This window comes from Wasmannia auropunctata, unplaced genomic scaffold, assembly GCF_000956235.1.
Source record: "Wasmannia auropunctata unplaced genomic scaffold, wasmannia.A_1.0 LD336000.1, whole genome shotgun sequence".
In the NCBI taxonomy this organism is placed as follows: Eukaryota; Metazoa; Arthropoda; class Insecta; order Hymenoptera; family Formicidae; genus Wasmannia; species Wasmannia auropunctata.
This window is the reverse complement of record NW_012026890.1, coordinates 4,751,512-4,763,463: the sequence shown is the minus strand read 5'-3', so window position 1 is coordinate 4,763,463 and position 11,952 is coordinate 4,751,512. Positions and strand designations below refer to the sequence as shown.

Sequence of the window (11,952 nt, the reverse complement as noted above, 5' to 3'; positions counted from 1 at the left end):
GCAAGGCGAAAAATTCCATGGCGACGAAAAATTCAATTTTTAGAACAATCCCCCTTCGCGCACGCTGCCGTGACGTTTAGCAGGAATCTCTTCGTCAACAAGTAAATTTTCTTTACCCCGGGAAGAAAAAAATTCGAAGCGAGGGTTGGGTGTCACACAAAAGCCGAGTGATTTGTGACGTTCGCCATTCTTTTGACCGTACAGCAAGGTTCGCCCTCTCTACATCCCCCTTTCTCCGCTCTCGCCCCCTTCCCTTCTTCGCCGTCTTGCTCGTAGATATGGCCGAGTAATATACGAGCCCTGCATCTGTTCCCCGAGTGACGCAACGTCCCGCCATAGATCACACCCAGGCTTTTAGAGAGTGAAGGCTGTTAAGGAGAGCGCGAGAGAGAGAACGGGTCGGGGAAAAGAGATAGGGCGAGACGCTGCGAGGATGGAAGAAAGAGAGGGCGAGAGTGAGATTGAGGGAGGAAGAGGGAGGGAAAGAGTGACAGGGTGACGTACTGTTACTGTTAAACTCGCCTGCACGTAAAGAAGAGCATGAGCAGGAGTGCGGCTGCCTCTCCAGCGTGTCGTGGCACGAAGCGGCTGAAGGGGGGGATGAGAGGCAGAAGTGGTTGCTGGTGGAAGACCATGGAAGGTGGACGGAGACGTCGGCGTTGTTGTAAAGGGACGTATAGCAGGCTTGGATCGTGGATCAGGGAGACGAATGTAGTGTGTTCCTAAAAACGTGCACTTAGTTGGGAGTCATTAATGCGATCGTGCTGGCGATTCTATTTTGAATTGATCGCTCTTGGCGCGATGGAGAAAAATGTTAAAATGCCTCACCGGCGCTATCCTATCTCTCGAGATATATGACGGAGTCGGCAGAATGTCCGATTCAATGTTCAAGTCGTTTCCACTTTTTGCTAAGCACTTCCAAAATTCGATATGAGAGATATATTATTGTGGAAGGAGAAAGTAGAGAGAGGAATATGAATTACATCTGTTACGTTCTCAATATTTAACTTATTATTTATAGTAGACGCAATTGTAAAATTATTATCGTCACGTACGTCTAAGGAACTGTCTATTTTTCACATTTATTTTCGAGAGATAGTCTTTTTTTACATTCTCGAGATTCAGACATTCACACTTTTAATTTACAAGTTTCAGTCACAGCCGTAGTTTTCCTGATATCCGTCGATATTTATAAACGAAGCTCCATTTAAAGATATATCTATAGAAAACAAAATATTTAATTGTAGTCAAGACAATGATTATTTTCGCATATCGAGGAGGCAATTACGCGAAAAAGATATCATTCAATAATTCTTTCAAATGTCAAGATCGGTCTCGTAATCAAATCGGGGGCTCGTTAACGTAACTTCGTCGAAAGCGAAACGGGGAAACTCGCTTGTTCGGATTACGTAACGAGCGAATTATCCAGAGAGGAGGCAAGTAGCTCGATTCGCAACTCACCGCGTTCAAAGAATATTACGGTAAATCGGTGTATACATACCGGTCGAGCGATATATTGCCCGAATATGGGTTAAGAAATTTCCTTGGCTCGCGCGAAGGGTCGAGAGTGGGCGTAGAGGGTGGCAAGGGGTTTTTAGATGGAGGAGAAGAACGGGGGAGAGGGACGGGAGGGTGGGTGGGAAGGGGAGGAGGGGTAGAAAAGTGAAGCAGAGCGACGGCGGCGGCACGATACAGTACGCCCCTGGCGCACCGACGTAGAAACCATTGAGGCGAGATATACGAGCGAGAGTTTGTTTGCGCTTATGGCCTACGTCTGGAAAAGGGAAGGTAGGTAGAAGGGGAGGGGGGGTGGAGACGGGGAGAGTTGGCGTTTTATCGGGGCACCCTTATGCCTATTATGCCTTCGCGCCTCGCTCCGTCACGCCGCGCCGTGCAGAAACCCCGCGCTCTCTCACCCCTTCCCCGCTCCCTCTCTTTCTCCGGTCTCCGTTCGGCAACTACCCTCCCCCCTTCCCACCCCCCGGTCGGCTGGGTGACGCGGTGTGCGAATTAAAACGCCTCATAAATATCTGAAACAAAGGCGGCCGCTTTCGAGGGCGTACGCCGGAAAGATATACGACTGGTTACGATGGTCGGTACTGGGTGGTTAAGGGACGTAGGGGAGGACGGCGGGGGAGGGGGTGGGCTGCGACGCGGGACGCGATCCTAGGTTTGGCACCCTTCGTAAAAACCCGCCGAGTAGGGTGGCTCTCCACCTCCTCCTGCCGGGGAATCACGAGAGCGTCGCGTCGATTGGGAGACTCGTCGTGAAAAAGCGTGGATTTTCTTAGAAGCTATCAACGTTTGCCGGTCGATATATCCACCCATTTAATATCAGCCGTCTCAAAAGTTGCATGCCTTTTTTCCATGCTATGTATACTACAAGTTAAACATAAGAAGAATGGCTGTAATATTAAAGCGTCGATAGTTTTTCTTAATAATAATTGCTGGAAAAATTGAAAGTATCAATTTGAAGTTGTCTGATTCCAGCTTCAATTTAACGTTAATATATATAACGTTAATATGTCAGTAAATATTATATAAATATAATACAATTAAGGAAATATACATATGTATGAGATAAATTTTGACGAGACATGGGATGAATTTATTGACGGTATTTTGGACTGACACTAGCTGACAGAAAATAGTATTTTTACGATCAGTAACCTGAGACCAGACAGCAGCATTGAAACGTATGAGATTTATTGATTTTGTGTGTTGTATTTTGAATTGTGTAAACCTGATTTTGGCTGCGCAACATTTTGCGAGTCATAAGATGTCTCGAATTGTGGGACACTGTTAGAAATGATTGACTTATAGCCGGGCCTACCTACCTCGGTGTATTGTTTTGCTCTCTTTACATGGCTCCCGTTTCTCCTTCTTTTCTAGTTTTACATTGTACCTTTAGAAAAAAAGAACGTCCGAAAAAAAGTTCTAGAAATGTGGATGACATTTTCCGTTAACCATTTTCCATTGACGTCTAGCCAGAATTTAATGCCTGTCTCGCTGTCAGAATCTGACTTTCTATAATCACCGAGACATTGCGTAATTTCACTAAGAAACTTAACAATGCGAGATTTTGACTATTCTGTCTTGTTCTCTTTTTTAGGTAAGTAGTGGTCTCCGATCGTTTGAAAAGCGAGCGGCTCGGAGCCGCCGCACCGGACGGGAGATATGCGCAGCAAGCAGCAGCCCAGGCCTTCTTTCCGATGGCCGCAGCAACGCGGTGATAACCTTACCGGTAAATATCCATATGTAACATCTCACGCACGCAAGCACGCACGTACGCACGCACGCACGTATTTTATTCCTTTATTTTGCATCCTGCACTTCTCACGTCCCGAGGAGATACCGCTTCTCCTCGCGCGCCGCGTAGCGGTATTACTCGCTCGCTCGGGAAAGAAACGAGATCGATCGGCGATTAACCGGTGCCGCACTCGTAGCCACTTGGAGATATTAGTTTAGATGACTCGTTGCTTGTTTTTTGCAAAACACACACGGTTTTACACGGATTTGTAGAATTGTCTTAAAATTAAATCGTATATTTTTTTCTTCTGCTACCTTTCTTTGGTGCACTGTAGTGTTCAAGCGAGATGTACAAGTACCTGAATCATGTTTGTGTATTTTATTTCGAATATGTGCAGATTCGATTAAATATACATGGTTTTTTTAAATAATATTAGAAATAGAGTAATAACAAAAGTAATAAGTTAATGGCGGGATCCAGATATCCTGCAGTCTCTGGAATCATAGATGCGTTCGTGCAATGCTGGGAAATACCGGGAAACACGTTGCGACTCATTAACCGATTATCGCCGACGGACCGGTCTGGCCTAGCCGTAAATCGGTTGTTTACGACGGTTACAAGCGAGTAGCAGAGCAAAAGCGATCGGCAACGTGCTGTGGAGATCGATAAGCGCGACCAAGTGTTATAAATGACATTCTGGACGAACGGATATCGACTGAGATTTGCTCGTACGTCCTTCGGACCGGACTATCCTTCGCGATTATGATGTTCTTAAGTAACAGTTCGATCTGTGTTACCTTGAAAGAACTCAGTAAATCATGATTTTCTGTCTCTCATTTTCTTCTCGATTTATGTCTCTCTGCATCAGAGCTCGGCTATCGTTTCTCGGAAAACTAGACGCGTAGCATTTTATTCCCGCATTCCTGACCAACAGGTATACGTGATTAATTAATATCGATTAAGTTGAAAAAGATGTAAAAATTAATGCAAGTATTGGAGATATACGGCGCGTATATGCTCTCAAATTGTTTACACGGTTTTCGACTCGGATTCGCATTACACGAAACGACATCTCATCGTACGACGGTCATTATATTCCGTTACGGATGCTATCAAAAGTAAACCTCGCTGCGCGATTCACAAATTTACATTTGCCGTTTATTGCCGTCGATGCTATACATTAAGAGACAACGGTTTGCATCCTTCTGTCGATTCCGCTGAATGACATAGACACGACGTGAGCTCACAATCGCGATCTCTTCGTCATCTTACACCACCTACAGATCTACGTTATATGATTATATAAAGTGTTAGTATAGTGCCTCTAAAAAGGATACCGGTGCAGCTGCTACAGCCGATCGTATGATAGATATCTGCTAACATATCCTGCCGCTCTTCTTTTTGTATTAGTCGTGTGAGCCTGTAACGGAAAAAAAGATATTCCACTACTCGACTCTTTCCCGTACTTCACAATATAAAAGTAATTAAGAAGATAAGAAGTCATGAATACATGGCACGGAACAATGAGTGAATTTTGTTATAAACGAATATATATGCAGTAAATCAAAGTTAAATCGTGAATATTATTAAGTACAAATCTGATTCGGAATAAAATAAAATTTTCCTACAAAAGCAGAACAGGTCAAAAATATATATAACGGATTAGAATCTTAATAAATTTATAAAGAAAACGGTAATACATACATTAATCATTTCAAATCGGCATTGATAATTTACATACTCTCTAAATTTTCTGGAGTGACTTTCCGCTCTTTTGAATCTCACTCCAAAAGAGTAAAAATACTGCCACTCAAGTGGCCGAGTGACAGTATTTTTAATCTTTTGGAATGAGATTCATTCCAGAAAATTTAGAGAGTATCAATAATAAATAACAATAAGGAAATTTCTTTCTTTGCACGTATTGGTATCGATATTTTTTTTTTTATAAATGTTTTTTTCGTAAATGTACATTTATACATTGTACGATTTTATTGACAATTGTGTAGGATACAAGCATTGATCAATCAAATAGAAGAGTATAGCAAATCGAGCAGCTCGAACTCGAATTCGAGGGGAGCAGTTATGCGAACAGGGCAAACAGAGCAACTGGTTGGACTCTTTTCACTTGCAGATCTCATGTAACTCGTATACGTATGTATCGTACGTACGCGCGGTGCAACGCGAAAGTCGTTGGCTTACGACGCCAGAATTCCCGCGATAGGAAAGTAATTAGCGAGACAGGAGAAACTAATAAATCGAACGATAACGGTATTGTGTAACCGACCGCCCAACGGTAAAGACAATCCAAACTGTGAGCAACTTGTAGACTCGTCTCACTTGCAAATCCAACGTGACGCCGTAATTCATTACGTCGCCCGGACGTCGTCTCGAAATGGAGCCGCAAAGCGATAACCGGACGACTTTTCTCGATCTATCTGAAACACGTAATCAGCTCCGATTTCTCGGATCGCAGGCCTTGCCGGAAATTCCCGTATTATTGTGAGCTAGTTAAATTCGCAGCAAGCTGCACGTTCCGTACGTTAAGAACTTCGAGAGTCTCTCTGTCTAGTTAAATTACTAATAGGAAAAACGTTAAGATATTCACATCGAATTTAAAAAGCTACGATAAAATGTTAATGAAATAAATATCTCATTAATACATATATATATATATATATATATTTATATATATATGCATTATTTATCGTGTTATTTATAAAAATATTTGATTATATTTCTACGCAGCACTTTCGTGATAATGTAATCTGTTTCTGTAATGGTAATAATGTTGTTTCGAACAATTATTATGTTCCTGCGGTTGCGTATTTTCAGGCAACTATTGTTACTTGCGAAACATTTATATAGCCGAGTATATAATAGCAAAGCGGGAACGCCTGTTTGCTCTAAATCCATTACTGGGACGCTCTTTGCTCCTCATGTCATTCTTCTATGTTGTCCAATTAATTACTCATAATATGATATGATGTGGTAAATAAATCTCGCGTCTAGAATAAATTCACGTTGAGAGCTCACGTGGTGGAAATGCCCTACGGATCGTCCACGTGAAGATTTTTTGTATTTTTCCTTTTTTTTTACAAGAATTTTGGCGCCAATTGAAGAGACAGGGGACTCAGTTGTTTTCATTCTATATAATACAAAGATGCAATATCTATAAGACACATCTCATTCGCAATAAAGCATTCGGCGGTGCATACTTTTCGCTTTACGATCCGCTATGTTGCATTTGGTGTATTTGTTGCTGACTCCGCAAAAGTTCGACGTCTTTGGACGTCGCCAGATTCGAAGAGATTTAGTTGCAACAGTGTCTTCGAAAGTTGGTCGACTTCCTTTGCCGGATATAATCTCGACTAATGTACCTCGTAGTTGGACTCTTTGTAAATGCAGCTCACGAAGAAATTCTCCGCGGAACGAACTTCGTAAAGGGGATTCTCTCTCTCTCTCTCCGCGGTTGCTTTTGAAAAGGACGCTCGCCGTAGATTTTCGCTTAACGAAAATGTCGTTGTCTTTGGCCCGCGATGTGGCGAGATCGGTCGGCGGAGATATAATCTGCGAAGAAATATTTACGTCGGAAGTTCGCAGGCAATTAAGCATAAATCGTGGTCCTGAAATGAAATTTCCGCAGCGTGGACCGTATTAATTGAAATTCACAAATTCGAGAAACGATAATAATCGCGCAGCTTCGTGCGATTTGCGTTATTGCGCAATACACTTTCGACGTACTTAATTCTCGAAATGAAGTAAGTTCTTTATCCCAAGTAAAACATCTGCGCGAAATTATTTTTATAAGAAAAAAAAAATATATATGTTTTTCAGAGTAAAACAGCTTTTAACTTTCTCCGATCAAATTGCGACTCGTAACATTATTCTTGCCGCAATGTGTTCTTCTCGTCTTTTTATTCCGATTCTCGATCTGAGTCTGATGTTATAATTATTTCGCGCCCGTTCTCTGAGCAACACGCTTTTAAGGAACGCGTCGAACGTGGACGTATTTAGAATAATAATAAGGATTGCGAAATAAATATTAAAATGAAACCGCGCGGCGAGAAATTTACGAGGCTTCCTTTGGATCGCGCGGCGTCCCGGTGCGTACGCATTTAATGGTTAATAATTTCGTGAAGGCCCGCCGTCGTAAAAACGCGTCTCGCGGCAGAAAATTAACGTGCTTTAATCAGCGAAATACATCAGGAGGTACTTGAAAAGGCCACTCGTGCCCGGCCGTGCGTCTCTCACAGTCGAGATACAAGCGTCGTCGGCGGCGGCAATAAATTTTCCGCGCGAAACGCGTCTCATCGTAGTCGCTTCCCCCCTCCCCTGTCCCTCGATAAAAGTTACAAGGACACGATCGGGTTCCCGGTTGTTCGGTAACAGCGCCGATCTCGTTCCAGGCCACACCATGACCCCGTCGCGCCGCGTATATCCTCGTCCACGTCCGCGTTCTAGCTGTAACGATGCAGATGCACCTGCCCGGGTGCATCGCGTGGGCACGCTTTGCGTAGGTACGTGCATGCAACGGGCTTCGTGAAAATTAGCGGCGCAGAGGCCGCGGGGATTTATTGCCGCGTGTCCTCTCGCCCGGCTCTCATCGCCTGGAAAAAAAAATATATATGTGGCAGCCGTGTTCATCGCTCGATTATGGTACATTTACCGAGCGCGGAAATTCCTCTTTGCTATCATACTGCGACCGATTGGGGTTATCAGTCATCAGCATGATACCGGAATATGAGCCTTTTTTCTGTAGCAGAAAAAAAATGTGCGAGTCTCCGCAATACTTGGGGCAGATCGTTTTACCATTTAATATTTCCCAGCACTCGTGATGGTTCAAATTAAATTTTTTATACGACGTAATGATAATTAACAATTATTTTACATAAGCGAGCTCATATAAGTTAGGAGTTAATTATAAATCTCTTTTTTTAGTAATTATAATCCTAATTTTCTGAAACGAAAATATCTTGAAATTAAAAAAAAATTCTATATTGTTAGTTTGTCGTAAAGTGAAATATTTATATACTGTGTTTCACGACAAGCTTATGCACATACCCTATCATCATTTAACATCAGATCTTTATTTGGCAATTAGGTAAATACAATTTTATTTCTTTTTTGTTTTGGTATCACATTGAAGTAAAGATAAATTAATATGAAACCGCAGCCGAAGGTTTTCTCGGGAAATCGCTGTCAATCCGACACGATAATTTATATTTCCGTTGATGTAAATCTTCCTACTTGACAGCTGCGGGCCCAACGTAAGCATGTCCAAGTGGTGCAGCCGCGCTTTCACTTTACAGAAGGCCCATTAATTCTAATTTCGCGTCATTGATGGTGATTTTACTCCTCGCCGTTTCATATTTTTCATGAATGCCAGTTTCCAACCAGTCTACGTTTTACCACCAAGTTTATCATCAGCATATTAAGCGTTTTATCTCGATCAATAAATTCGCTAAAACATACGTATGACTTTTTCGATGAAACTTTAATTCCGCCTGCTACGAGTCATAAAATGTTTGATTCTGCATAATTCAGGAAATATTAAATGGATCTTTCTTGACCAAGCGCGTGTTTCTCGATCACTTTAATCATACCGGTCGACATTCATCATTACTTTGTAACATAGAAATAATTTACTGCATTTCTTTCAACTTGTTTAGCTGTTAAGGCATTCCATTAGGAATCAAGGAATAAGAAAAATCAGACTGATAACTGAAAGATGGGAAATATTATCGCACGACAAGCTCGTAATAAGATCTAAAGCGGGGGAAAAGTATGGGACCGCGTGCGTGTGTGCGACAAACGAAAGGTAGCCTTCCCCGTGTCACCCTCGGCCCGGCGAGAGATCGTCTCGCTGGGCGATAACCCGCGGACGACGTGACAAGTGAAATTCTGTATCCACGAGAGCCACGGCGGGGGATATCGGCGCACGTCTAAATGAACCGTTGTGCCTTCTGCTTTGATTTCAAAGAGGACCCCTAACAGCCGAGGAATATTCATTTAAATATCTGTCAATACTCGAGAGCGCTCGACGCGGCCCGCCGCCCACCCTGGGGATGGACTTATGTGCCCCGACGCGGGTCTATCTCTCTCTCTCTCTCTCTCTCCGCTCCGTGTTTCCCGTGCGCGCGCGTTCTTCCCTGTGCACGTGCACAAGCGCACACGCGACGCCCGACGTCTGATCTCTGTCGCAGGTATCCTCTCGATCCACTTTTATACAAACTGACTGTCCTGGCACCCCTCGATTCAGCGTCTACGTCACTCGACTTTCCCCCTCCCCGCCAAGTTTTTACGTGTACAGGCGGGGCGGGCTTTCAATTGCATCCGCAAAGTACACGTTATTGACCGTGTAATAATACCTTGTAGTAACGTAAAATGCGGTAATTTGCTGCGAGGAGGAGGTATATACGAAACAGATTTATAGTTTGCATGAACGTTTAAGTAACGGGACGTTTATCGATTCATCTTTATATCTTTCGGTTACATTTTCGATGCAATCGAAGATGATAACTTACTGCAAATCTTTGAATGCGATAAATTAAAAAAAAAAAATGAAAGAAAAAAAGTAAAATTGCAAAAATAATATACATTTTCTACTTTATTATGAACGGAATAGATTGATTATTGCCTTACTAACTATATAATTATAGTGTTTCGTTTTAGCTATTAAATTTTAAATAGTCGATTATTGTCGTTTAATAGACTGATGTTAGCTTCTAATGCGGTCTTTTTATTTCCAGTGACATATGATCGCGTGGTCGTTATTAGATAGGTATAAATACTGATAGACATCACTTTGTACATGAACTATTATTATCTTGTAGTAGCGCGAGATATTCGATCAAGTATGTCATATACATAGATCATGTTGCGTGCTTGAGCTTCATGTTTTGCTCCATATTTTACAATTCAAAACTATAATCGTCGATGCATCACGCTAAAGATTGAATCTCGATTCGAAGATACCCTGCGGCATTAATCATTATTTTATATTTAACAGTCGTCGATTTGTTTACTCGAGAGAGAAAAGTGCCGTGTGTACTAAGTTCACTCTGTCTACACGAGGCAGCAATTATACTCTTCGTTGATTAACACGTAACAATTTTTCGGCTGTAAAAGTACACCGTTTCGCCGTCAATGGCATTCCGAGGCAGGAAGGAATTGTCGGTTTAAATCTGTACGCGCGGACAGATGGATACTAAAACCGGGCGGGGAGAGAGGAGAAGGCGGGGAGAGGAAGGAGGGGCGGGCGCCGAGGATGGTTGCGAAGTGACTGGGTGAAAAGGTGATTTCGCACGACAGGAAGCAGCTTCTTGGCTGGGTAGGTGGGTGGACCAGGATGGTTAGCGTTCTGGCCCAGAGGTGGATGCAGGAGGGAGCGAGGGAGGCGGGGGGACGAGGGGGGAGCGACCAGGAGCACTTTGCGTGCGTCATTTAAGAGAAGCTTAATGCCGCCGTAAAACGCGCTAACGGCCGACTCTCGTCGCCCCGCCGTCTTCCACGGGGCGGCCGTCGTTCTTCCGCTTCTGAACCCCGAAGCGGCGGCGCGCTCGCGATCGCCTCTTTATCGCTTTCGAACTGGTCGTCCTTATATTCGCGCAGTGCGGGGGAGTCCCCGGCGACGAGAATCGTCGCTCGAGAGGTAAACGTTACCTCATCATTACTCTCGCTCGCGCGCGGGGTTTCGCCGGGCTTGGCGAACGTCTGTATAAAGAGAGGAGACGTAATTATAATTTTGCACGTTGCGCGCGGAACGCGAATGAGAGTAAGCTAAAAGGATATTTATACAATGCGTATCGTGTCGAGGTCTTTCGTTCCATAATTGAATAATAGCAAGTCAGCGTTATTTTCTTTATACAGATACTCATATACACGATCATCGATCTATTATTAGATGGTGATGATTATTAGATCGTGTCTGCGATCGATCGAGAATTTGTTCAACCGCTGGATAATAATATTTATTTAACCGTTTGTAACATGTCTTTCGAGGCGCGAAACAAGCTTTATTATAGAGCGATTCTACATGTCGCGCTCCTGTCCCGCGTATGTACATGACCGGATTTTTGCTGAAATGTATATCCTTGTACGCGCACTCAGATTTTTTTATTGCAATACTTAAAGTGCTTGTTTTACATAATCATTATAATACGATTAACGATGATTGGACGGCTGTCTCTCGTCGTAATTTGTGTGTACCCGTTTTCTTTCTCTATACAACTACCTCTCTCATTGGCTTTCTGTGTTTTATGGTGGCCATAAAGTGTCGCATGAATTTTTATTATTATTACCGGCCAAGAGAACGACCCTCTTTTCGCGCGGCAACATTCGTCGCTCCCGCCGCGTGACATCTTCGATTATAACATAGAAAGTCGAATCTCGTTAGCTGTCGTTGATGATGTAGCATGACTATATGTCAGCGTGGACGCACGCAAAAAAAAAGACGCAATCCTCCGTGTTGGATTATTATTCCAGAGTCGCATATGCAGTTATATCGCAATCTTTTTCCCATTGCTCAATCTTTTCAACTTCAATCGACCCGATTTCATTATTGACGCCATATGACGCCTACTATTCGACCGCGTTATAATTGCATCTCTTATTATTGATATTACGTGGTTCTAATTCTGTCGTCTACGCACAGATCCTTCTTTTTCTTTCTAGGAATATATTAGTCCCTTGTGAAGCTGTGT

At 43.1% G+C, this 11,952-nt stretch overlaps 1 protein-coding gene across 1 annotated transcript in view; it reads left to right on the top strand.

Moving 5' to 3' along the window:
* Positions 1–3,121: 3,121 nt before the first annotated feature.
* The window catches only part of LOC105453417 (protein tiptop), a 48,523-nt gene continuing 39,692 nt past the window's right edge, over positions 3,122–11,952 (top strand). Inside the window, exon 1 of the mRNA XM_011695362.1 lies at positions 3,122–3,244. Within this exon, the coding sequence (XP_011693664.1) occupies positions 3,178–3,244 (67 nt within the window). The 5' untranslated portion in view covers positions 3,122–3,177. The remainder of the gene's footprint in view (positions 3,245–11,952) is intronic.